Source organism: Corapipo altera, unplaced genomic scaffold, assembly GCF_003945725.1.
Source record: "Corapipo altera isolate COAL_440 unplaced genomic scaffold, ASM394572v1 67, whole genome shotgun sequence".
Taxonomy (NCBI): domain Eukaryota; kingdom Metazoa; phylum Chordata; class Aves; order Passeriformes; family Pipridae; genus Corapipo; species Corapipo altera.
In genome coordinates this window covers 6860785-6887254 of record NW_020884906.1, presented here as the reverse complement: position 1 = coordinate 6887254, position 26470 = coordinate 6860785, and the positions used below count along the sequence as shown (strand labels likewise).

Here is a 26470-nt window from a genome sequence, read left to right as displayed (position 1 = left end):
GTCGGCGTTGCTTTAAAGAGGTTTGGAGGCAGCGTTGTCTCTATGCAGATGTGGGGAGAATGGTGGGGGGGAGGATAAACGCTTCCGCGGGCTACGGTAGCGTTTCTTCCCTTAAAAAAAAAATAAAAAATATGATGGAGGTTTTGGGAAATGATCCCGACTGTTTTGTCGGCTCTCGGGGTGTGCTTTGGGGTGGTGCGGTCCGGGCTCTGCGTCCCCCGGTGGGCTCCGGGGAGAGGGAGGGGAGATGGTTTTGTTCGGTTAAAAGTGTTCCAAATTCGTTGCGGTTTGCCTTTATGTCGCGTTTTTAAGTGTTTTCCCTTAGTTTGCTGTCCGTGCTGTGATTGCCGGGTTTATTGGTGTGCGGTTATCTGTGGTATGACCCGGGTGAGAAGTGGTCTTAACAGAAAAAATCTGGGTGAATTCAGCCGGTGTCGAAGCAGATGATGTTGAATGTCTCGTTGTGTTCCTTTCAGGGAGTGGAGCTTTTAGGGAGAGAGCTTTAGAATCTTTTTCTGCTCGTTCTGGAAAGGATTATCTGCAGTGTGAGGTTTGAATTCAGGCTGTGGTGCTGCAGAACCCAGAATAAAGTGTGTGTCCTTAGAGATGTAAATACACAACTTCCCCAGATCATCAGCTGGGGATGTGCAGCGGCAGGGCCGAGGTCTGGCTCTTGATTTAAACCAGTGTTTTCACGTTTGTGCTGTGGTTCCCCAGAGTTCCTCGACAGCTCTGCTTATCTTTCATCTGGGCTCGTTCTGCCTTCACCTGAAAGTTCAGGTGTTCCATTTCCAGCCTCCCACCTACAGACCTGTGACTGATGTGGGCTGGAGTTTATTTTCCTTTAGTTCCTTTGGAATGTGCCACCTACTCTGACTTCCAACAAACTGACTTATTAGCAAAGCACAGTCTCCTCATGCTGCAGTTTAGGGAGGTTTGTGGGTTATTTGGTTTACTTTGAGAGACCCAAAGTTGAGATGTTCAACAACCTCAGACAGTGGTGGGTAATTTGTGTGTCAGTAAACTGTGTGACACAGATCCTTAAATCAGAGTTTCTGATGTTCTGTTGCACACTTTTGAAGCCTCTTCACCGAGAAATCCCTCCTTAAGTTTAATGTTAAAGGTGATACACGGGTTTTCCTGAGTTAAAACACCCATGTGAAGACAAAGTATCGTGGCTTCAGACTGGATTTTGTGCAGCAGTGTTTAGTTTTGGGGAGTGTGGAGATACTGCCTCGTTTGAGGGTTGCTCTGTATGGTCTCAGGAGCCCAATTAACTCTGCTTTAAATCTGCAGCACACATTGGCCGTGGAAATAATGTGGGAGCTGCTGAATATAAATCTCATTAGCAGAGATGCACAGTTTGTACCATGTGCTCAGGAATCACCAAAGGTCACCTTTTTACTCAGTAGAAGAGTTCTGTCTCATAGTGGGAACGACAGTCTTGAGGAGAAAGAGGTGTGTAATGTAACTCCAGTTAACTGGAATGAGCTCAGCTGATAGTTTGGCCACAGCAGTGTGAGCAGACCCTTCCCTTGGCACATGAAGGGGCAGCTAAGCTGGGTTTCGTGTTGGTAACAGGAATTTTTGAGGGAAGGGAGGCACACAGGGGTCATGTCTTGATCTAAAACTCCTTGCTTGTAATTATCTAATAACATGATGATCAATCTGAAAATTATAATTCCAAGCTAAAAAGCAGAAAATGGTCTCGAGGTGGGTTTTCTGCAGCTGAAGTTTCACTGGATAGTGGGATGTCCCCAAGGAAATATTGATGCTTCACACTTGTGTCTGCAAAAGCAGTCTGGTGGAAGCACAGTGGTGCTCTGTGAGGGGGCAGGTTTGCTCTGCCTGGGGGATGGATGGTGTGGACAAGGAGTTCTCACTGAACACTTTTATGGAGTGTAAGTGTTAAGTTTGTAACCTCCTGCCTGTTAAAGTCACTGAAAATCTCCCAAAGGCACACCCAGTTAATTTCTCCTTTTCCTGCTGAAGCACTGGAGCTGCATTGCCAGCAAAGAGCTGTTGCTGCAGAATCCCTTCTATTATGTGTCTCTTTTGTTGCTGTCATGATCCATGTGGAGTAATTACAAAAGCTTGTTTGTTTGGATGACTAAAACCAGCACAATGAGATGAATCCTTCACCCACAAAGTGACACGTTCAACATTTGGCTTAGGAGTAATTTTACAAGGAAAAGGTGGTTTGTGCTCCTGGTGTAAGAGCAGAGGATAAAACTGGAGATGGCTTTGCAGAGTGGCCTTGTGCTGTGTGTAACACTGGCTGTGTTGTTCCTGTGCAGATTATCTGGATAATGGCAATAATAAAATGGCAATCCAGCAAGCGGATAAACTGCTCAAAAAGCACAAGGACCTTCACTGTGCCAAGGTAAGTGTGGCTTGGGGGGCACCCACCTCATTCTGTCTGAGGTGTTTCACTGTGATCTTCCAGAGACCAGTGTCTTCTGAACCCTCTGGAATATCTCTGTCCTGATCCATGTGTCTTGTTTGCCTGAACAAGACAGATCCTGTGGGTAGTGAGCGGAGCACTGGTTACACCTGAGCTCATTGTCTGGCTGTCAGCACCACCCAGACAACCTTGGTACATGGGCTGGGTCTCAGAAATGCCTCTTTGAGACCTCAGGTTGGGACACTTCCCTGTAGGAGCTTGCACCAAAACTTCTCCTGCGGGGTGGAGTCTTTGTAAAACATACCAACTGAACAGGTTGCCCAGAGCAGCTGTGGCTGCCCCATCCCTGGGAGTGTCCAAGGCCAGGTTGGACAGGGCTTGGAGCAACCTGGGATAGTGGAAGGTGTCCCTGCCCATGGCAGGGGGTGGGACTGGATGAGCTTTAAGGTCCCTCCAACCCAAACCATTCTGGGATTTTGTGATTCCATAATTTTGGAGGCATTTGGTCTTCTGCTTCTTGTCCTCTCCCCCCTTGCAGTGCCCTGGTGAAGGAAAGGCAGTTCTGTCCTTCACTTTTCCGAACATGTGACTCTCTTTCTACTTTCTTCATTTCCCTGGGGGTTTCCCTCTACGGGTCACACCACTTTTATGTTCTGAAAGCTTCCCAAACTGCAGAGAGTGTCATTGACCTGAATCTCATTTATGTCACTTCTTTCTGGCCAGTTATTGAAAAGAAACAAATGAAAATGGGCAGGACTGGCCAGTGTTCAGCCTGCAGGGGAGAAAACCCAGTGGCAGGTGATGCTGGAACAGCCTGGATATTTGGTAGGAAATCAAATCCCCCTCTTTGATGCAGCCTGGATTTGGGAGTTTTTCTTTACAGCCATATGGGTTAGAAGCTTAATAAAAGCTGAAGTTCTGTAGGAGAAACAAGGTGGTTGGGCAAAGCCTGATGAGGAACAAGAGGATTTCCATTGGTAATTGCAAATCCTGAGAGCTGCCTGTGTTGTGTCCACAGGTTCTGAAGGCCATTGGCTTGCAGAGGACTGGCAAGCAGGATGAAGCCTATGCTCTGGCACAAGAAGTAGCAGCACTTGAACCCACAGATGATAATTCCTTGCAGGCACTAACCATCCTGTACCGGGAAATGCACCGACGTGAGTTTGTTCCTTTGCCTGCCTTAAAAATCTCAATTATTTACGTTCTGCCAGAAGTTTGTGGGACCCACCGTGGTGGGAAACGTGCAAAATCCAGAGTTTGTGTCTATGAGAGGCTGCAAGGGACTCAGAGAATTTAAATGATGCCTGTAAGGCTCCAGTGATCTCCATAAAGCTAAAAAAACCTTGTTCAGGTTTCTCATTAACATGATTGTGTAACAGTTCCTAAATGAAGCAGGTTGATAATCATCCAGCAGCCTGTGAGTTCACTTTTTGTTAACGAAACTATTGGAACTTGTTGTCAGTAGATGTGGCAGAGATTGCAAATCAGTGGGTTGTGGTTTGGAGTGTGTTTGGTGCTGTGTTGTAGTCGAGGGGTTCAGGCTCAGGAAACTGGGTGAGAAACGGGAGGGAAATCCCACCCTCCCAGTTTGACCACAGCAACTCCTCAGTCTGGTTCCTCATAGTGATTCTCTGTTTTAAAAGTACTAAATCATGTTGGAGTGATGGAGTAAAGCTTCCTGTGCTTTTCTGAAAGAAGCCAGACCTTATATCCTTCTTAGGTGCAGCTCTGAACACTTGTTGTCCCTGGCAGCTCCTTGTGGGGTGGTGTTGGTACCAGTATTTATTGTTGAATTGCTGGAGAAATGACCATGGGGTGAAACAGCTGCTGCAGAAATGGCTGTTTGGTGTCAGTCTGCAATTGCTGATGCTGTCCCAGTTTGTTTATGGAGTTAAAGCATCATTTCTTAAATAACACCAAATTTCTGTGCGTATTTGTGACTTCAGCAGAAACCCCTGGGAATGTCAAGAGCCTTTCTGTGATACCAAACAACTTCCACAAGGTTTTAAGTTGAGCTTTATAACTTTTAGGTTTATAACTCAGGAACTTGTGGATGTGAGGTGCTTCTGGTCCTGCAAGGAAATTGGAATTAGATGTTTTATATCTGTTTGTCAAGTATTTCTAAACTATGAAAGAAACTATGAAAGAAAAATTACTTTTAATTTTCTAATACTACACTGAGCTACAGTTTTATATGTAGGGAAAAAATCTGGAAGGAAGAAAATGTAAGAAAGTTTTGCATGTTATAATGTCAGAAGTATTTTGTCATGATAGACCTATTATCAAAAAGTATAGAGTGGAATAATTGTTTAGAATACTGAAATAGGCAATTGGGAAGTAACAGGATATAATTAATATAAGTCAAACTGTGATAAGAATAATTAGTTTAATATCAGGCTCTGAAAATGTTGGGTTTGATACATAATTCACATGGAACAGTAGAAATCTTCATTAAGTTTAGTGCTCCAAATTAGATAAACTTTCCTAAGAAAAAGACTTAAAATTCTGAACAGTTCAGTTGTTGCTGTTTAACTCCCTTTTGATTTGACTCTATTTTGAGGTTGGTTTGGGGTTTTTTAAGCACTTTTCTCCTTTGCCTGCTGTTTGTGGTGCCTGGGGGCCAGGGCACCATTTCTGTGGCTGCTGGGTGTAATTAGGGTGATTTCAGAGCATCACTGGTGCTCTTTAGGCAGCTGTGCTTTAAAATATTCCCAAATTTGTCTTAACTCAAGCATCTGGTTTTGATTTAGCTGAACTGGTGACTAAACTGTACGAGGCAGCTGTAAAGAAGGTTCCCAACAGTGAAGAGTATCACTCTCACCTCTTCATGGCCTATGCCAGGGTTGGGGAGTACAAGAAGATGCAACAGGTACGAGCAACAATTGGTGTTTGGCTATTTTAAGGTGTATTTTTCTGTATTTCTTACTGTCAGTGCCTTGTCATGTTACAAGGAATCTTCCAAAAGCTGAGCTTGGTTAGTGCAGAAGTTAAACTCTGTGCTGGTTTTTACAGAAAGGCTTAAAACCCCATTTTTTAGGGGTTGGGCTGTCTGAAGGGAAGAGCTTTCTTTCCTTAAAGCTGTGCCTTGAACTGGTCTGTGCTGGGAGTGTATTACAAGGAATTCTGGAATAGATGAAAATATAGAGAAAGATCTTCTGATCCATTTTTTCACACTTCATTTCCTCCTTAGTTCTCTGTTATCTGGGAAGAGTAATCTCTCCCATGCTCTTAGTGTGGCATCCAACATGCAGCTGGGCTTGTATTGGTGGAATTCAGTGAAGAAAAACTAAAGGGCACTAATTGCTAATTCTGTGTTGTCACTGCCATCATTGCTGTCTGTCATGAAAGCTTGGAAAGAAATATATTTCAGGAATGATGAAACTTTTGGCTTCTATTTTTCAGGCTGGAATGGCACTTTATAAGATTGTACCCAAAAATCCGTATTATTTCTGGTCTGTGATGAGCCTGATCATGCAGGTGTGTACAGTGTTGAGTTTGTCTGATACAGAAATGTTCTGAATGAAAACATTAGAGATTAAGTAAAATGGTGTTTGACCTGTTCCTGGGTGGTGCTGGGAGAAGGGCTGAGCCCTCCTTAAGTAGCACTATTGTTGTGGTCCCAAATGAATGCTGAAGTGTTTTTATGATGCAATTTAACTGTTGCCTTACCATGTTTATACAACTGAATTATTCTCTGAGCTGGACTAATATCTTACTGTCATTTTAGTAGAGAGATAATGAATAAATCCTCAAATATCTGCAGTTTCTCAGTCAGAACTGTTCCTCTCTAATGAAATTACAAAGGCTCTTGGAGGGAAAAAATGAGAGCTCTGGACTTGGCAGAGTCTGCAGGAATAGACACAGATCAGCTGTGCTGCTCTTAGTTGAGACAGAGATTTGGGCACTAATCAGACACAAAATCAAACAAAAAATAAGCATGAGGGGCATTAATCACATTCTCTAAAATACTGTGCTGTGGAACACACAAATATGTTCTGGCTCCATGGTTTTTACCACGAATATTGTGTGCTCAGATGTGCAAATCTCTGGTCAGTATAATCAAAAATGAGCTTTTCTGTGTGTCACTAATTTTACTGCTCCTTTTCCCAGAGCAGTTGCACTCTGCAGGTCACAGGAGGCAGCTCTGGATGGGTGGCTGGGGGGGTTTGAAGCACCTGGGTTGTTTTTTTTCTTCTTCCAAAGTGAAAAAAGCAGTGGGTGGGACAGGACAAAAAGTTGCTGAGCTGTTCCAATAATCCTTCTCTCCCTCAGTCCATCTCAGCACAGGATGAAAACCTCTCCAAGACCATGTTTTTACCACTGGCTGAGAGAATGGTGGAAAAAATGGTGAAGGAGGATAAGATTGAAGCTGAGGCTGAAGTAAGACTTGGGGATACTTTCGGCTTGATTTGAGCTTTGTTGAGACAAGCAGTGCACTGGGAAGTTGATTATTTTAACAGTTTTCCAAGATAATAATCAGTAATGTTTTGCAAGTAAATGTGGATGGAGTGGAACAGAAGGAAAACCAAGAGCAGGGGGTTAAGAGGGATTTGGAATTGTGTGGCCAAGGCAGATTTTTGGCATTTCATTTGACTGATGAAGTGCTTTGCTCCCTGTGAGGCCCCAAAAAAAACCCTGAGGACTAAGAATGGAAAAAAAGACCTACATTTCGGAGTGCTCCACCCTTTGGGATACTAAAGATAACTGTGCAGGCCTGGTGTCTCCTAGTTTATTTTTTGGCACACCTGTGTATGGTTTTCCCAGCAAATTTCACTGCAGTCTAATCTTTCTTTTAAGGTTGAACTGTACTACATGATTCTGGAACGTTTGGAGAAGTACAAGGAAGCCTTAGACGTTGTGAGAGGAAAACTGGGAGGTAATTTATTCTGTTAATAAATCAGAGTTGTGTGGAGGACACAGAGTTCTCCTTTGCTTCAGACTTGCCCACTGCTTCCAGAAAAAAATAGTAATATTTTAGGAAGCCTGAGTTAGCAGCAATTTCAAACCTTGGTGCAAACTCTGGACGTGTTTGTACCACTTGGTTTTACCCACTTGTTTATGGAATTCAAATGTTATTCAGTGGTGGATTTTGCAGTAGTAAGTTGATATTATGCTTCTTTGTTGTAGCTGCCATTTGAAAGAAAAAATGAAGTTTCTAATACCCTTTCTGAGGATTGACATGGAGTTTTAAGGAGTTGGGATATGACGGTTTCCATAGGAAATCTCTCTCCCTGTCTTCTCTCCTGTTCTCTTACACTGTTTTGCATGCTGGGCTATAATAAGAAGCTTTCTGCAGCAGGCAGAGAAGGAAAGCAGTGCTGACATGAGGTTCCCTTGTGTTTGTGGTGCAGAGAAGCTGACCAGTGAGCTGCAGAGCCGGGAGAACAAGTGCATGGCCATGTACAAGAAGCTGCGGCGGTGGCCCGAGTGCAACGCGCTGTCCAGGCGGCTGCTGCTCAAAAAGTGAGGGGTGGTGCTGCAGTCCTGCCAAAACGTGGATGAAAAATCCCTGCTTGGTTGTGGATTGCCTTGTTTAGTGGCTTTCTGGGGCTAAAAGAGAAGAATATCAGAGGATCTCAAAGCTTTATGCTCCAAAGCCTGGGGAGAAGGGTGGCAGGGTGGAGTGGTGAAGGGATGTGGTGAAGGGCACAAGGTTGTAGGTGCTGCTTTTTCAAGCAGGATTTAGCAACACATTAATGCAGTAAAGTGTAGTTACCTCCTTATTTCTAAAGGACGTGCTGGTTGTCCAGCTCTGATAGAGGGGAGGAGAACTGCATTTGCATTTCATTTTCTCTAACTTTATTTCTCTCACTTGGCCAGACTTCACAGTGGGAAATGCATGTGGTGCTTGGAACAGATGCACCAGGAGACAGAACATTCCAGTCTGATCAGATCTGTCTCAGAACTGTCAGGAGAGATGTGTTGTTTGCTTTTTGAGTTTAGCTCTGCCGTTAAATACAGAAGAGAAACTTCTGCCTTTGCATTTTGTGGGGATGTTGCTGAGCTGTGGAATGTAAATGTGAGGAGGAAAGTTTATAGCTTGCCTCAATTTTGTATTGAAATGGTTTCATTTAATACATTTCAAGAAATTCAGGATGATGGAGTTCTTAAGATGTGAGACCTTTTGGAGGGGAAATGATTTTATTATTGCAGTTGGGTTTTTCCTCTAATATGATGATGTGCCATTCCTTAAGTTTATCTTTGGCAAGGAATGCAGTTCTAGCTGTGAATTACTGTTTTGGCAATTCCCTAAATTTTGTCCTGTGCCTGATTTTTGTTTCAGCTCAGATGACTGGCAGTTTTATATAACTTACTTTGATTCAGTGTTTCAACTCATTGATGAGTCCTGGACACCTCCAGCAGAAGAAGAGCAGTAAGTTGCCAGTTTTGCTGTGGGTTTTTTTGCCCTTTGTGCTACAGCAAATTGTTTGTGTCCATATATTCAATATTTGGGTGGCTCCTTGACTTCACACCCCAAATGATGTGTTTTCCCTACTTTGTTTCCTGTGTTATCCTTGCTTTTATCTAGAGTCTGGCAATTATTGGAAACAGCTGTTTGTGCACTGTAGAACTCTTCCAGTTAATATTTTCCGTGGTGATGGATTTAGTGGATTTTAGATTTCCTTAAGAGTATCCTGGGAGTACTGAGTGTGTGTTATCCCTGCCCTCACGCTGGGAAAAATCCAAGAAGGTTTTGTCTTTAATTCCCAGCTCTCTGGAAGGAGAGGTGCACTGTTCTGTGGAACAAGCTGTGGAGTTTATAGAGGAGAGGATCACGGAGGAGTCCAAGAGCTCTCGGCCACTCCGGGGACCATATTTAGCCAAACTGGAGCTGATCAGGCGTCTGAGACACAGAGGCTGCAATGATGAATATAAGCTAGGTAAGAGCCATGGCTGGGGGAGGAATCCAGCTTTTGGAGAGAGAAAAAAACTTGGAACACTGAGTTAAACACAATGTCTGTGACGAAAACATACCTGCTGTTCTCTGCGTAAAGAATTTTGAAAGCATTAAAGGGTGAGCCCTGAAGAAAGGCAGGTAGTTCAGACTAGTCCAGGCTTGGAAAAGCCAGCAGGGAAGTTTTCAGGACCTCTGGGATTTAGGAGCAGTCACTGACACTGTGTTCCTGCTGCTCTGCTCTTTGGAAAGTCCAGCTGTTAACGCTGCAGTCTTTGGAGGTGGGGGGAGTTCATTTAAGTTTTTTGGGTTTGCTTTTTAAAAACTCGCATTTAAAAGTGGCATTTAGGCAATCAGTGAAAGAGAACATGATTAGAGCAACATCTGTGCTCCTTACTAGTTCTTTTTGTGTTACCATCCAAAAATAAGTTGTGGTTAGATAAGCAGAGGCTGGGTGTGCATTCCTGTATTGCTGAGCACTTATCTGCCAGAGGAGCTTGAATGAAGCCCTTGGGGTGGTTTTTTTGTGTTCTTGGTTACCAGAGACATTGAGCTTCTGTTAAAATCTGCAGCTCTGTTTTCTAAATCACTCTGTAATCTTGAAGGAGGGAAAAAAAAGCATGAACAGATTTCTGAGTGATTTTACAGATTCAACTTGTACTGGAGCGTGTTAAAAAGATGGACTGGGCTTTTCCCTAGGTGATCCAGAAGAGCTAATGTTCCAATACTTCAAAAAATTTGGGGACAAACCCTGCTGTTTTACTGATCTCAAAGTGTTTGTGGATCTCCTCTCACCCAGCCAATACTCAAAGGTAAGGAAAGATAAAGTGATAAAGTGTGGCAGGAACTGCAGTGGATGTTTGCACTCTAGTGCTTTTATCTTAAAATACCTGTGGATCATATGGAAAGACTGGCAACATCAAATTTTTCCTTTCTGTTTGAAATTCAGAGAACTCTTTGTGCTGTAGAAAATACTGTGAACATCTGAACACTGAGCAGTTTCATTCTGAGGATTTTTACTGGAGGTTTAAAGCTGAGTTTGATCCTGCAGAGTCTTAGATCTTGTATTCCTTTGGCATTTTTATTACCATTTCAAGGTATCAGGTGTCAGGCTTTGAGCTCAAACTTCTCTGTTTAATGGGAAAAAGCTGCTCCCTCATCCCATGCAGGGAGGGTGTCCCAGAGGTGCTTTGCTTGGCTCTGGCAGTGCCAAAGAATGGACACATTGATGCTGCTTGAGGGGTGATGGAGAGACCTACGGCAGTTTTTTCCAGAATCTCTCTCTGAAACAGCTCTCTGGGACTGAAAAGTCCATTTGTGCAGAGTCATGAGCAGCCCTGAATGACTTCAGCAGCTGGGAATCCTGTCACTCACCCCAGTGTTTGTCTGGGCCATTGTGTGCAGGGATCAGCGCTGGGGAGGGCAGGGAATCCAGGATCAGCCACAGGCTGGGAGAAAATGTTGGTAAACAAAGTGTAGATAACGTGGTTCTTTAGTTTATTACAGTGTTTTTGAGGGCTAATACAGCTCTTCCCACAGCCACACTGCTGATGAAAGGTGACCCTGGCATGGGTGGATGGCTGATGTTTCATGTTTAAAGGTGTGGGTTTTACCCCACTGGCAAGAGATTTGGTCAGAAGGATGTTTAACTCCTGGTTCTGGAAATGGTGATACTGTTGTCAGGTAACCCTGAAGTACTGATCAGGCTTAATCCTAACTTTCCAGGAAACAAACTCTAAACCAGGAGTGGAAAGAATGATAGTCAGTAATAGTTTAGGTGACAGTTTTGTCCCAGTGCTTGTAAAACCATGACTTTGAATAAGTTCTCTAAAACTTTGTCTGGCCTTAAAACTGCTGCTGATTTACTGAATAAATTCTGGAATATATATCGTGTCAAACTGATGGATTGGAAGGTTTTGCCAGTGTTTGGCTGTTCTCTGACTGTGTCTAAAGCAGCATCTGCAGCAGTTTAACTCGGTCAAGGGCACGAGTAGTTGAGGAGGTTTTGTGGTGCTGAAGGGCTGATGAATTTTGAAATTACAGTTACAGTTCAGTAGCTGGGAAGGTGGAGATCTTGCTGGGCCACTGACATGTGAGATATTCCAGAAATAGTGGTCATGACATCAGTCTTGACTTCGAGAGGTGTAAATTGGAGTATAGAGCCAAGTGATGTGGTTGACCTTGCTCAGCTTGGCAAACCCTCAAACTGCAAAGATCTGTCAACAATCTCCAGCCTGTTCTGTGGGAAAATGGGAATTGGTGTGTGTGGTGCCTTGGTGTTGCTCCTCTCTGGCTGTGAAGCTTTTGGCCTCAGGCTTGCATTTGATGCAGTTCCTATGTGTCAATACCAAGTGCAGTAAAGCTGAATTCTTTGGCTTTAACTCAATTTTAAATTTGCCCTAAAATCCAACAGTGTTCACAATAAGAAACTGGTGTCCAGCCCTTGGCTGTGTGTTGGGAGTACTCTTCTGTCTCCCATTAAAACAGCAAACAATGACAGGCTGCTTTTCTGACAACTTAATTCAAGCAAGAAGTCATTAATCAAAGCTGATGACCTCACATTACTTCAGAGCTGAGGGAAAATGTAACAGCTCGTGCAAAACCACATTTGCCTGGAAGTGTGCTGTGAAGCCTTTCAGCAACTAATTATTTTAATTGCATCTGTTATTACTGGGAGTGTTAACAGGTGCTTGAACTCCCTGGTGTGTCAATGCATTGGAAACCTGCCCCTGATTTTCTTTTTTTCTTCCATCTGTTTGATGAAACTTAATAAAAGCCATCAAGTGCAACTAGAGCTGTGTGCTCAAGAATTAAAAAATAGCAAAGTTAAGTATCTTTAACCACTGATTCAATGTGACATCAAGGTTGATATTGATACATCATTCATGTGGAGCAGTAGAAATCTTCATTTAGTTTAATGCTCCAAATTAGATAAACTTTCTTAAGAAAGACTTAAAATTCTCCTGAATAGTTCAGATGCTGCTGTTTAACTCCATTTTGAGGTTAGTTTGGGATTTTTAAGCACTTTTTCCCTCTGCCTGCCCTTTGTAGTGCTTGGGGGCCAGAGTCCCATTTCTGTGGCTGAGGACTGTGATTAGTTTGCTGTTCAGAGCATCACTGATGTGACTGATTCAATGTTTCCACCTTGCTCTTTTGGCTTGGTTTGAGGGGGGGAATGATGCTTTGCCCTCAGGATTGAACCCCAGTGTTTCTCTCCCAGTTCATCCAGCAGCTGCTGGAGGTGATCCCCCTGTCAGCAGCGGCCGAGAACGAGGTGGCCCTTCCAGGGGACATCAAGGCCCTGCAGCAGCACCTGTGTGTGGTGCAGCTCTCCAGGCTCCTGGGCATCTACCACGCCATGGACAAGAAGGAGAAGCTGACAGTGGTGCGGGAGCTGATGTTCAGATACCGCCATGGGTTGGAGTTCGGTGAGGAACATCTGTAACCTGATCCTGCAGCTCAGTGCTGAGGACACTTGGCTTCCTCCTTGTCATTATAGCCTCGGCTATACTTGAATTTCCTTTAGTTTTTTTTTTTATTTTAATGTATTTTAAAGATAAACAAGACTTTCCGGGGTGGTTTTTACTTTGTAAAAGCTGTACTTTATCACTTGTGTGCACAGAACAAATACCTGGGCCAGGAGTATTAATTTGTGAATCTTGCATTTGTGGGAGAGTCCCTTCTTCTTCCAGCAGATTCAATGTATGAATTGCCCCAAAATCCACTCAGTGATAAACAAATGCAGCGTCTATGAAGTTGCTTGAGTTTTTAAGACACTTCTGATTCTGATTTTATAAATTAAACTGTGGTTATAATCCACATATATGGATGTGTCACTTGACAACGCTGCCTGTGAGATCTGCTGACGGCACTGTTAGTAACTTTCTTTTTTCTTTTTAGGGAAATCTTGTTTGAAAACTGAATTGCAGTTTTCAGATTACTACTGCCTGCTTGCAGTTCACCTGCTGCTTGATCTGTGGCTGGAAGGTACGTTCCCAAAATTGTGCCTTGCTTATCACCACCCTGGATGGTTGGGTGGGGGGACTGTGTCCCTGTAGGCAGTGAGTACCTGGCATGGCCTGTAGCTTTCTGGGGTTGTTTTTTGGCAATATGGGGTATTTGAGGAGTCTCTGTTCAGCTGGTATTTGACCTGAATCTCACTGACCTCTAAAGGGATTTAATTTTTCTGATTAATTCCTTGTTTCTCTCCCTTTGCACGAGCTCTGCTGACAACTCCTTTCTGATATGAGAAGTGTTTCGGGAGCATTCCTTCCCCTTCCTGACATACTTTGTCTTTTGGATCCCTGGTTTCTAGACCTGCTGGGACCTGCTCCATGTCTTGAGTATTGCTGTACTCCACACCTCTTCCTTGTGTCTCTTAGTCCCACAGTGTCCAGTGGTGGATGTCCATGAGCACTGTTTATGTTCCATGTAGTTGTCAGTAATGCCTTTGTCTTTCCCGAGGAAGATTTAATCTTTAACCTGAGTAAAGCCATAGTCAGGCTCCTGGCAGGTCACTGGTGCACATGGACTCTTGAATTCCTGGCTCTTTTGCATAATGCTTAGGATTGCTTTGTATGTGTAAACTAGAATTCCCAGTCAGTGCAGGATCCATCAGGGAGGGTCACTTTGCCTGCAGTGGGCTCACTGTGAGGGCTGTGCTCTGTGCAGATGTGAGCTGGGTATTCCCTGGGAATTACTCCTCCCCCATTCCCTCAGGGAGCAGCAGTAGTGCTGGAGCAGGTGTTACATTTGTGCCATCTGCACTTGTAAATCCCTGGCACCGTTCAGGGGAGGTGTGTAACAGCAGGAAGCTCCAGTCCCAGAGGGAATTGTGCTGAGGGCTGTTGGGTGCCTCTCTCTGCTCACACCTGTGTTCTGTGTGTCTGCAGGTGAAGAGGCAGCTGTGTGGCAGTGCCTGACTCTGCTGGAGGAGGGGTTGGCTCACAGTCCTTCCAATGCTCAGTTTAAGTTGCTGCTCATCCGGATCTACTGCCGGCTCGGGGCGTTCGAACCCGTGGCTGAGCTCTACTCCAGCCTCGATGCCAAGCACATCCAGCACGACACCATCGGGTGGGTGGTACATACTGAGAATAATCCCTGCTGCTGCTGACCCTCAGAACCCCTTCTGAGACCTGCACTTTGCTCTGCCACCCAAAAGAGAGCAGATTATCAGCTTTTCATACACTGTGTAAAAGTGTTTTGGGGGTTTTGAGACACATCCACTCCCCTGTGGAAAGATACTCCACAGTATCTTTCCTGTGTTGGATTTTCAGAGAATTAACTGAGTATTAACTAATCTGGAGGAAATTTGTGAAACATCTATCTTGATGCTAGTCAGAGCTTGATTTTCCAGCTTGTGGTGTTGCTCAGGAAAGCTTGGGAACACTAGTTAAAGCAAACACACTAAATGGCCTTGGTTGGTGTTTTTGGGGCCATCTAATTGAGTATGTTTGGGGGCATCTAACTGAGTAAAGCTCTTGCCACACTTGAGGTGGATGGAGGAACCCCAACTCCTCACATACTATTTTAAAAAAATTAAGAGTTCCTTCCTCTACTTTTCAAACCTAAACTTGAATATGAAAGTTGTTGATGTGAATGCTGTTAAATCTCCACATTTCCTCTGAAAGCTGGGCTGTGCTGCAGCTGTCTGGGGTTGGGGTTCCTGGGCTGGGGCTGACATTGCTGTGTTTGCTGCAGGTATCTCCTGACACGCTACGCCGAGTCCCTGGGCCATTATGCTGCTGCATCCCAATCCTGCAATTTTGCACTCAGGTTTTTCCACTCCAACCAGAAAGATGTAAGTTGAAAGAAACCTCTGTGACTTTGTAACAGGGCAATATGTCAAGGAGACTTGGAGAAACCTGTGCCCTTTGTAAGGGCTTATGGAAATGCAGGTTAATAACATGATAACAAGGAGGAATAGTATGTGCAACTTTGTAGTAAAGGTTGCCTCAACCTGTGTTTCTTACTGCAGGAATTTGCAACTTACTGTTACATGAGGTTTTGCTTTGGCTTTCTTTTTATTAAAGCCAGTTTTAATACTCTTCAAAAAAACCAGATATGATTACTTTTAAATCAACAGTTTGTGATTTTATCGAGTAATTGAAGTGAAATGTCATGTGGCAAAAAAACCCTGGTGTCATAAAACTGGCATTTTGGACAGTCATGGAGCCAGCCAGGGGTGGTGGCTCAGGATGGGATGGCACATTATGAATCCTTTATGTTACAATCACTGACTCAGTGATGGCTGTGCTGGGCACACAGGGGTCATGGGGGGTGCACTTCATTATAAAGGGACCACCCCATTCTGAGGAGTGGGAATATATCCTGTGTGTTTATGTTGTACAGTTTGGTCACTGTTAAGAGGTAGGTGAAAAAACTGGGTTTTAATTCCTAAGAAACAAAGGTGCATTTCAGTGGCAAATGGCTAAATTGGCTCTAAAGGCTCTGCAGTCACACAACTTGCTTTCCCACTCTCCCAGCAATAGATAAAAACACAGGAGTTGTCTGAACTGAGCAGTAAAGATGCTCACAGAGGAATCCCTGAGAATTCCCTTGCTGTGTTAGCAGCCCAAGTGATTCCCAGGTACAGGATTCCCGTTGCCATTCCCTGTGCCTGGAAGGGAGATGCTGAGTTCCTGTGACCTGTGTCTGACACAAGAATTTGCTGGATGCACAGAGCAGCACATGGATTGTAGGATGGGTTGGGAGCTCGCTGTGCTTTGGATCCCTCATTTGCTTGTTGTTTAACTGATTCCTCTTGCTAAGAGGCTTTGGATTCCTGGGAGTGAAGCTCTGGATCCAGATTTTATCCTGTGTGTCTATTGCTGGTAGTGGCAGCTTTTTTTTTTTTTTTGGTGAGGTGTAACTTTTCAGTCTTGTTTAAAAGTCATTTGGTGGATGTTAGTGAAAAGCATCCCCAGAACCAACTGTGTGAATAAAACACGTGACTGCTGGGTACAGGTGAGAAAAGCGAATCAGAAAAACTGTGGGATGTGACTCGTCTGCTTGGGAACACTGCATTGGAAAGCATCAAGAAATCATCTTTCCATGGAAAACAATCAAGTAATTCAGGTGTGGTTCCCTGGGAAGCAGGTTATTCTCTTTGGCATCAATGATAAAAGTTCTTGTGGCAGAGAAGAGTTGGTTGTCTCCAGTAGCTCAACATCTGTACGCAGATGAAGAAGGCAGCGTTCCAAGTGCTGTTGGCAGGAAAATGCTACTCAACTCGTGTTCCAGGAATCCTGAAAAGGTGTTGCCTGAACAGTTCGACCGTGCTGCTACACCTTAAAATATTGGAATTACCAGAGGGGCACAAGTGGTGCAGTAGAATGTTAGAATTCTTCATGTGACAAGATGAGGATGCAACTGGAACCCACTCATATCGTGTCTTGTCTTGGAGACAGAGTGTGGGTGACCAAAGGACCATGAGCTGTTTTTGCTCCCAGGTAGCCAAATCTCTCATGTGTTCTGAACACTTCCAGTGGTTGTATCCTTAAGATCCTTTTGTTGGGTAGTGCCTCAAAAGCTGTACTTGCAAATAGGAAGTGTCCTTTAAACCAAGCGTGAGGTGCAAATTGCAGGAGGTGAAGGCTCAGTTCAGGGTCCTTTCACTGAGGATGATGTTGTGGCAAGAGAGGGGGTGAAGAAAGGGATTCCTTGCCATAAGACATGTCCTGAGTATCAAAAGGTCAGGATCTGATAGCAGTGTCTTTGCTGCTGGGTTTGCCCCTTCATGCTCAGGGTCCTGACAGCAGCTTCCCCTTCAAGCCCTGTGACCACATCTAACTGCAGTGTTAAAGGAGGACTGTCCTTCAAAAATTCCCATTTTCCAGGATTTCTAGTGCTGCCTGCTCCTCCCTAGGTCACTGTTGAGAGAGATGCAGTGTCTTCCAGCACAGAGCCTGCGTCCTGTGCAACGCTGTGCAGGAAGTGTGGGATGTAAACCAAGTGGTCTGGTATAAAAATAGAGCTCCTGAATCACACTGATTGCTTTGGATAAATCCATTTTTCCTTCTTGCTGAACTTCACAGCCTGACGTGAATCCCGTTTGAGTGGGTCCCACGGAACAGCCATTTAGGATGCTGTGCAATGCTGTATTTCTCTCAGGGAGAGGATGCCAAGGACAGGGAGGAGAGAGGAGGCAGCATTGCTATATTTGGCCAGAACTAAAATCCTTCTCAAGTCCTCCTTCAACTGTGCAGAACCCCAAGTAATCTCTAACTCTCTTGTGTCCGTCCGTCTCTGATTTGTGCAGATACTGCAGGCAAACAGCACCAACGTGGCCTGGGGGGATTTAAAATCCACGCCGATGAGTTGAATTAGCACCCATAGCCCAGTCCTGCAGCCTGACAAGCACCTCTGCAAGGCTGGTTATCACAGGGTATGTTGCTGAATATTTGGCATCTTTTTTTCATACATTGCAAATAACCAAATTTCTTAGGGGAAAATAAAAAAAAAATATATATAGTTTTTCGTGTTGGAGGGAAAGAAAAAGTGATTTTGATCTGTAAGTGCTGCCTTCTGGTCTCTCAGAGCCTTCCAGACAGGTCGAGTCTGTCAGGACCATATAAAATTGGCCTTTTCTTGGTGCTTCTCATCTTCAGTGCAGTTCAGAATCTTGTTCAGAAGAAAATACTTGATTTGCCAGAATTTCTCATTTGTGGAGTAATGCTGAGGCTAAAAAATACAACCACCTCTCAAGGCTGGGAGCAGAAACAGTTCACTCTGTCTCTACACTTCAGACATTTTCATTATAACATTGTGCTTGTTTGGGGCTCCTTCATCACATAAATCTCCTTTTTGGAGATTGCCTGGACTGTGAAATATTGGCTGCCTGCCTTTATTGCTGCATTTCATCAGAGGGGAAGCAAAGTATCCCATGGACCTTGAGAGCTTCCTTTGGTGTTTGTATTGTAACATGTACACACTGTGTGATACTGTATTCAAAACTCTAATAAAAAGGAGAAACAAATAAAAAAATGTGTGAGTAATTTTTTATTTTTTTTTAAATCTATGTTGTGGTAATATGTGATGCACATCCAAGTAAGTTCCAGAAAATCTGGGATATCTTTCTTTTGCCTGGAAGTATTTCTCATAATGAAGCAAGGATTTAATTATTTGGAAAACAAAAAAAAAAAGGAAGGGGAAAAAAGCCTTCCAAAATCATCTCTTCAGTCTGTGGTGACAGGAACATGATGCTTAGTGTTGGTTTGGTTGTTAAATCTCATTAGTGTTGGTTGGGTTGTTAAAACCCACTGCCTCTGGAGTATCTGGGCATTCCCAAATTAAAGTAGCAAAGGGGATGACTTGGAGAAATGCAGACTTCTCCCGGGGATTGAAGATCTGTCAGGTTCTGATCTCTGAGTGCATAAATCCCCAGAAATGCAATTCCTTGGCAGTGACCTTGTTAAATGGGTGGTTATTCCCATTTTGGGGCAGTGACTAACACAGGACTGCTGTGTGTTCTCTTCCAGACCTCAGAATACATCATCCAAGCCTACAAGTACGGGGCGTTTGAGAAGATCCCGGAATTCATTGCCTTCAGGAACAGGCTGAACTCTTCCCTTCACTTCGCCCAAGTTCGCACAGAGCGGATGTTGTTGGACCTCTTACTTGAAGCAAATATGTGAGTTCAGCACCTGGAGGGGGAGGAAACTGGGGGGGTTTGTGCATGGGCAGAACACGGGCCGAGTGAGACCTTGGGGAGCTGCACCTGCAGCTCTGGCAGAAACATCTCTCTCCTCCTGATGCTCCTCTCTGCCTTTAATGGTCTCAGGTTGTGCTGAGGAGGTTGAGATTAGATACTAGGAAAAATTCTTTCGTGGAAGGGGTTGTCAAGAGTTGGAACAGGCTACCTGGGGAAGTGGTGGAGTCACCATCCCTGGAAGTGTTCAAAAAACGTGTAAATGTGGCACTTTGAGGACATGGTTTGGTGGTGAACATGGTGGTGGTGCTGAGCTGGTGGCTGGGCTTGATGATCTTGGAGGTCTTTTCTAACTCTAAGATTTTAGTCTGTGATTTTAATTTGCTTTCTCTTCACATCCTTGGTAGTTCCAAGTGTGTGCCACACTCCTGCCATCAGCAGAGCTGCACAGTGGACAGAACATGGTCTGTTAGTGAGCTGTGATTTCTCTTTCCAGTGATCAGATGTTTGATTTAATGCTTGTTCTTATGTCCAGATCAACCAGTTTAGAAGAAAGTATAAAGTCCATGAGTCTGAGCCCAGAGGAGGATGACATTCCATGGAAAGATTTGCGTGACAACAGGGACCTGACAGTCTTGTTTAGCTGGGATCCAAAAGACAGGTGAGTAGAAATGCCCTCAACTCTAGAGTCACACTATTTCCTTACAACACACATGGCAAAGAAATTCCTTCCAGGGCAACAAAATTTAATGTTCCCTGGGCTGGCCGACCGCAGGCTTAACAAGCATCATCCATCACTTCTAGCAGTGCTGACTTTTTATATATTAATAGTTTTCCTTATTTCTGGCCACTCCTTCGTCTTCATCCATTCTAGGAGAGCTTTGGGTAGGCTTTTGTGCCTCAGGAAAGCTTTAGCTGCTGTGCCAAGTTGGAGCATTTCCCTGACAACCCTTGGTGCCTTTCTGTAGGGACATTTCTGAAGAACATAGGAAACTCTCACTGGAGGAAGAAACCCTGTGGTTGCGGATCCGGTCCTTGACTTTGAGGCTGGTGAGCGGCCTTCCGACTCTGAGCCACACCATCCAACCAAAGAACTCGGAAAAGACTGCAGAGAACGGCGTCTCCTCCAGGATTGACACCATCAGATCCCTGCTCCAGCAGCTGGAAGCGGCGGTGGATTCAGGGAAGAAGTTTCTAGAACAAAAAATTCAGGTACCAGTGAAGCCAAAGCTCTTCCTGAGTGTGAAACTGTGAATGTGAGCAGAGAACCTGCATCGTGTAACACCCCGCAGGCTGCACAGTGCACTTACCTGCCCCTGGGTTTGTGGGGTGTGAATGTGACTGGGAGATGTGCCAGACTCTGGGTTTGAGATGAGGAAAAGCTGCAACACCTTTATCTTTTTCTTTGCTTCTTGCCTAGTATCCTGTCCTTGGCCCTCCTCCCACCCGAATGGCTGGCTTCTTCAGCAATGGCAGCTGTCAGTGCCAGACTAGCTTGTTTTATCTTGTTAGTGATATTTATGAACTAGATACCAATGGCTTAGGTAAGTGTTTGGGGGCAGGGGTTTCACCAGATTGCCGTGGTGGGTGGGAGGGAGTGAGATGTGTCTCTGTTTGGTTTGAAAGCTGCTGGGCGTTGGATGATGTGGACCCAAAACTGTTACTTGTGTGTTAATTTTCTGTCTGACACTGAATTATCTGGGAGCCAGTGCCTTCATTTAATGTTTTATGCAAGTCTTTGTTGTTGTACAGTGTATATTGATGTAATTCTGGCTCCTCTTTGAAAGCAGTTGCATTTGCTTTTGACTGCTGACACTGAATTACATTTAAATGCCTTTTGGTTTTCTGGAAGCAGAAAATACAGAAATTTGTAGCTTATCATTTTGTATTTCTATTTCTTTGCAGAAGATTCAGCAGAAATCCAGGAAAGAATAGGGAATAGTTTCAAGTCTTTAGTAGAACGACTGACAGGTAAATGGTAATTCCAGAATAGACACTGGTAGCTAAGGCAGTGCTTCCTGCTCCTCTGAGGATGCTGCAGGGCTGGGAGTGTGTTATTGCACCTGCAGACTCTGTGAAAGATGCTTGGAGAAGGCTGAGATGGCCCTTGGCTTGTCTGATTGAAGCTGATGCATGCTCAGAATGTCCCCTGTCCTGTCACTGCACTTCCCCTGCAGCCTGGTCTGGCAAATCCTGTCTCCCCTGGGCCTGATGAAAGGTGTGGAGATGCTGTTTGTAGTGAACCACAATTCAGAGGAAATGTGAGAGCTGGACCTTCTCATTAACTGCTTAGTGGGCAGTCCCCTCCCAGCTCTGAACGCTGCACTAAGATATGTCATGTACAGAAAATATACATTTATGGTGCTCTACTTTGTCCTTTTTCTTTCTTCTTTTCAGATTTGTTCAATAAATGTAAAGGTGATTTGATCGAAGTCAGAGATGGCATCTTGAAAACTCATCCAAACCTGTTAGAAAACTTAGTCTTCTTTGTTGAGGTATTTTGGGTGTTTTGGAAACCAATAATTTGGGAGGACCGGGGGTAGAAATGTTGGGACTGAAACACGGTGAAAGTTTGATCTCAGTCACTCATGAGAGCAGAGATTTTGTTGCATATTCCATCTATTGTGAGTCTTACCAGTAAGAACACTAAAATGAGTTTAGAAGCCTCCTGTAAATGCAACCTGTAACACGTTTGTACCTTTTTTCCAGACGATCTCCATTGCCCTGTGGGTATCAAGTTACTGTGACAGTGTCCTCCGACCTTTTAAATCCAACCTGCAAAAAAAGAAGAAGAAAAAAAAAGAAAGCAGTGTAGCTATGGTACAGACAATCATTCTTCTTTCCTCCCCTACCCCCAATCACAGCTTATTTATACTGAAAGAAAAATCAGCATAGATAACATGAGCATAAACTGGTTTTTGTAACCTCTGCCTTGTGGAGGCTGACGTGGGGTAAAGGTGACTCAGGGCTAATTTTTGAAAGTGCTGTTTAAAATCCAGTGGTTATGTGGCACATGTGACATCATGTGACAGTTTTTTAATGGGAAACACTAAAGTCTAGAGTGTCACAGACCTCAAATGCACTACAGTAAACTTGTTAGCTGGGAGTGTTTATCTGGGTAGGTAAAATATAGCTTAGCACTGGGGAGAAGGGATAGAATGATGTTACAATGTGAGTTGTCAGATAGAATGGACATTAATATGTGTTTATAAATTAAATATATGTATTTGTTTTTATAGCCACCTGTATTTACCCACTTCCTGGATTATGTAACTGAACTACAGACATTAACTTCCAATGTAATAGATCATATCAAAGGGCTTGAAATAATTCTGACTGCACTAAAACTTGAAGAGCTGTCCCTCAAGGACACTCTGCTTTTACAGGTAAGAGATACCCTTTGTAAACACTCTGGTCCTCACAAATTTCTTGTCAGTGTTTGAGATGGTGGATGAAGTTTAAAGGGGGGATTTAAACAGTTGCTGTGCAGTGAATTATTTCTCTTTTGCATTTTGCAGGAAGAAAAAAAGTTTACAAAGACTGTACAAGGGAAGGTCCAGAGCAGTTACCATCACTCAGTTCAGGAAATTGGGGAGCTGCTGAAAAAGAGACTCGATACCATTAAAAAACTAAAGATTTGAGAAATGCATCCTTGACAGACTCCACAGGGGAGTGACACCAGAGTCCCAGACAGAAGCAACATCCACTATACCATCACTTTAATCCAGAACTTCCTCATAATGCATGAAGGACTTAAAATCATGAAACAATTTTTTTAGGTATTACAGATGTATTGAGCTGATTTAAATTATTGTACATAAATGAGAAGCAGGGACCCTTCACCGGGGTTTGACCACTTTTTATACATGTTCATAAGCATATTGCAACAGGAGAAAATTAACTTTCTTCCCTTCTGATCTCTAGAAACAACTGGAGATGGTCTTTAGAAGCAGCAATAGAAATCCAGTGTAAAGCATCTTTCTCCAAGGAGTTGTATTTTCATCACCATACAGTGTTTATAATTTTTGTATGGTCCTTGCCTTAGAAATGCAGGAATTGTAGATGTCCACGTTCAGCCACCTCTAATGAGATGAGCCTGGTTTGGAGCTGCCTGTTTTGTCTGCAGAGCACCTGGTCCTGCTGAAAGAATTCCATGTGTTGGTCCAGCAGGGAGAGGTGAGGCCACATGGGAGAACTCCCTCGGCTGGGACTCAGCTGGTTCCTCTGAGGAGAGAATGGAGGGAGGAGGTGTCAGTGCACACGCTGTGTTTTCACACTCAGAGAAACTGCCAATGTGATGAGGAGCAAACTCCAGAGGGAGATGGGAACGGGCGTTTCAGCAAAAAAAGGACAAACCCAGAGACCTTGTATATAACGTGCAGTGAAGTGTGACACTGCTGATATCATGTCAGTTTAATGTAAAACAGCAACAGTCATGACTTTTAAAAAGTGTATTTAGATTACTGAAACTTTAAGACTTCAATATTTTAATAGAAATGAAATCCTATTGGCTTTGGTTTTAAGTTGGCAGAGGTGACTTTTGCTTCCGCTGTGGAACGAGGCTGAGAACCCTTTTTGCACCTGTAGCTTGCTTTTTGCAGTTGAACTTTGATTATTCCAGTACTGGCTCATTAAGCTTTCTGTTAGAAAGTGTGATCATATCATCTGCTCCCACAGAATCTGCATTTCTGCTGGTTTTTTTCATTTTAAAGGAGCAATGCAGCCTAGAAGTGATAGGCAAAAAAAGTTCATGTACCTGCAAAATAAGGGACAGGTCAGACTCCACAGATTCCTCATCTGATTTAAAGCAGCAGGTATGCAAGGTCTAGATTTAAAGTTTTGAGAGAGCTGACTGCCTTTGTCATCTCTTTTGTTTTGTTAGCAATGCTAGAATGTTGATGAGACTATTTTTTTAATAAATCCCCTCTATTAAAAAAAAAAAAACTCCCGTAGCTGCTCTTGCTGGATTTAGTTTTGCTTTGCCCCCATCCTGAAAGGGAAAGGAATGCCTGCAGGTTGTCAAATTGTCATGGATGTCCTGATGGTTTACTCATGATGTCTGGTAAGTGCTCTGGGCTGGAGGAATACCAAAATGTGTTAAGTCTGTTTTATAGTAATACTTCTCTGGGGGGGAAAAAAAAAAAAAAAAAGAAAAGGAAAAAACCAAAACTGAACTCTTATATGTTGTATAGAAATATCTTTTTTGAAAGAAGGGTGTGCTCCTTAAATTAAAGCAAGACTGGTGACCGAAGTTGGTGCTTTCAGACGTGCAGGGTGAGTGAAAACAGCCCCAGTGGTGAGATGGTGCCAGTTTGGAGCAGCACTGAGCCAAAACCAGGCACTGCCCTTCTCAGTCACAGGGGCAAAGTGTCCCTGCTGCTGTCCCTGTCCCCTCCCTCCCCAGGCTTTGCTAATTCCAGAGGCTTTGCACAAACACCAGCACTGAATGCAAGGTTGTCACAGTGCCCTCAGCCAGAGGGGAAGGGGACAGTCCAGGGGCTGATCCATGCTGGGCTTTCCTTCCATTGCTGCTGCACCAGGTTGAACTCAACCGGTTGTGTCAATAAGCAACGATGACACAAGTGAAGTGTGAGGTAACACGACCAAGTTTAAAATCCTCCTGTGGGCTGAAAGCAGAACTTAGGTTAAAAAAAGGTTTTCTGCATCAGCTCCCTTGAAAGCAGAATTGAAACTGCTGTGGGGGACGTGTGTCATCTGGGATGAGGTGGAACCATGGCTCACTCCCCGTCCCAGTGCTGGCAGCACAGGGGGAATAGTGACTGTGTCAGTGTTACCTGCTCTCCTCGTTCCAGTTCCAGCCACTGCTGAGTGATAACCTTGTCAAACAGAATTTTTGGATTACTCAGTGTTTTTTAAAACCATATGCCATCCTTTCCCAAGCTGTAGTTTCTCTTTAGGAGGAAGCGGTGTACAAAGATGACTCTGTACTGACTGACTGGGGGCTTGGTTGAGGGAGAATTTCTCTCCCCTTATAAATTGTGTACAGTTAAATATATTATATATTTCTTACGAAAGAGCATTTCCCCTCCAGAATATGTCCCACAGGGACCTGATATGAAATTCAAGCTATAACCCATTGCTGCTGTTCCCTTTCTTCCACCCTTAGGATTTGTTTTTGTTTGTTTTGGATTTTTCTTTTTTTGGGTGATGAATTGAAAAACATACCTAGAAGAAGCTACCAAGACTACTGTTTACAGACTGAAAAAAATACTGCTTTTGTACTACTGGGATCATGAGCCACGATCCTTTTACAGATTTCCTCAACTCCTCTTGGCTTAAAATCAGTGTCTGATGTAGATAAAGGTTGGAAATCTCCTACCCTGCTCTGTCTACACACAGGACAAACTGTACGATGCTTGTTTGTGTTGCCCATCATTTTTGTACTTTTTAACTGTTCAAAAATTGCATTTATATTTTGCAATCCTTGATAATCATGACTTTATTTTAACCGCTAGTAAACTTAGGGAATTTTTTGTTGTTGTTGTTGTATTTGCAGCCTTATCTGAACTTTCTCTTCCTTGATTCCTGTTAATTTATGACTGTAGGAGATGTGTACGCCTCGGCCTTCTACGGACTTAAATGACACAACTGCAACTGAACTGCTTTAAACTGGATGGGTTTATAATTTATATAAAAGTCAGTTTCGTTACAAATCAGTATTGCTGCCTCTCATTTTTCTGTCTGGATGCAATCAAAGTGCTCATCTACACTATGTTTGTAAGCCCTTGGGTGAAGCCAGATTGTGCTGGTGCAGCACAAGCAGAAAATCAAATTACCTGCAAAGAGGGAGGTTGGAAAGAGGGGGGGATCCTCGGTGATGACTGCTGGGGGAGGGGGCTGGGATGTGTCAGTGCTTTGACATGATGATCTGTCAGCCTGCTCTTCATGCTTTATGCATCGCTGGCTGAAATGCATGCAAATCTTTCGGTGCAGGAGATCTCCTCTGGTTATAACAACAAACGCCCTGTCTGAGGGGGCTGTGGCAGTGCTATGGCAGTGACCACCCTGGATAGAGATGCACACACCCTCCCTGCTACTCTGCGTGGCCAGATCCTGCCTCTTGCCTTTCCCTGCCTTGCTCTCCTGTGGAATTGCCGCTGGAAGCCTTATTTCGCCGCAGCATCCCCGGCCCGGGGGAGGTGCCCGTGGGAGGTACCCGCGGTCCCGCCCGGCGCCGCTCCCTCGGTGCCCGCGGGGCTGCGGGGCGGGGCGAGCCCCCGGCGGCGGCCGTCGCGCCGTCACGTGTCCCGGCAGCTCGGCTCCCTGCGCTCTGCCATGGCTGCGGCGGCGGCCGCGGGCTCGGTGCTGCTGTGCCTGCTCGGCCTGGCGCTGCCCGGCGGCAGCACGCTGCACACCAAGGGCTCCGTGCCGCTCGACACCGTCACCTTCTACAAGGTACGGCCCGCGGGCGCCGCCGCGCCTGTTGAAGCGCTCGGTGCGGGGGGGCGGGGACACCGCACGGCCGTGTGTCCCGCCCCCGGCAGCGCCCGCGGGGTGCGGG

At 44.5% G+C, this 26470-nt stretch overlaps 1 protein-coding gene across 1 annotated transcript; it reads left to right on the top strand.

Moving 5' to 3' along the window:
* The first annotated feature begins 42 nt into the window (after positions 1-42).
* On the top strand, positions 43-25625 carry NAA25 (N(alpha)-acetyltransferase 25, NatB auxiliary subunit). The gene is given in 25 exon segments (XM_027652097.1): positions 43-63; positions 66-96; positions 2298-2383; positions 3423-3561; positions 5155-5273; positions 5807-5881; positions 6677-6784; positions 7202-7280; positions 7756-7867; positions 8688-8777; positions 9116-9285; positions 9999-10111; positions 12520-12727; positions 13200-13286; positions 14192-14372; positions 15000-15099; positions 18779-18930; positions 19484-19609; positions 19917-20160; positions 20369-20492; positions 20854-20919; positions 21346-21443; positions 21658-21768; positions 22188-22334; positions 22467-25625. Coding segments are annotated over 25 exon segments (2910 nt in total). The 3' UTR covers positions 22590-25625.
* Positions 25626-26470: the final 845 nt, after the last annotated feature.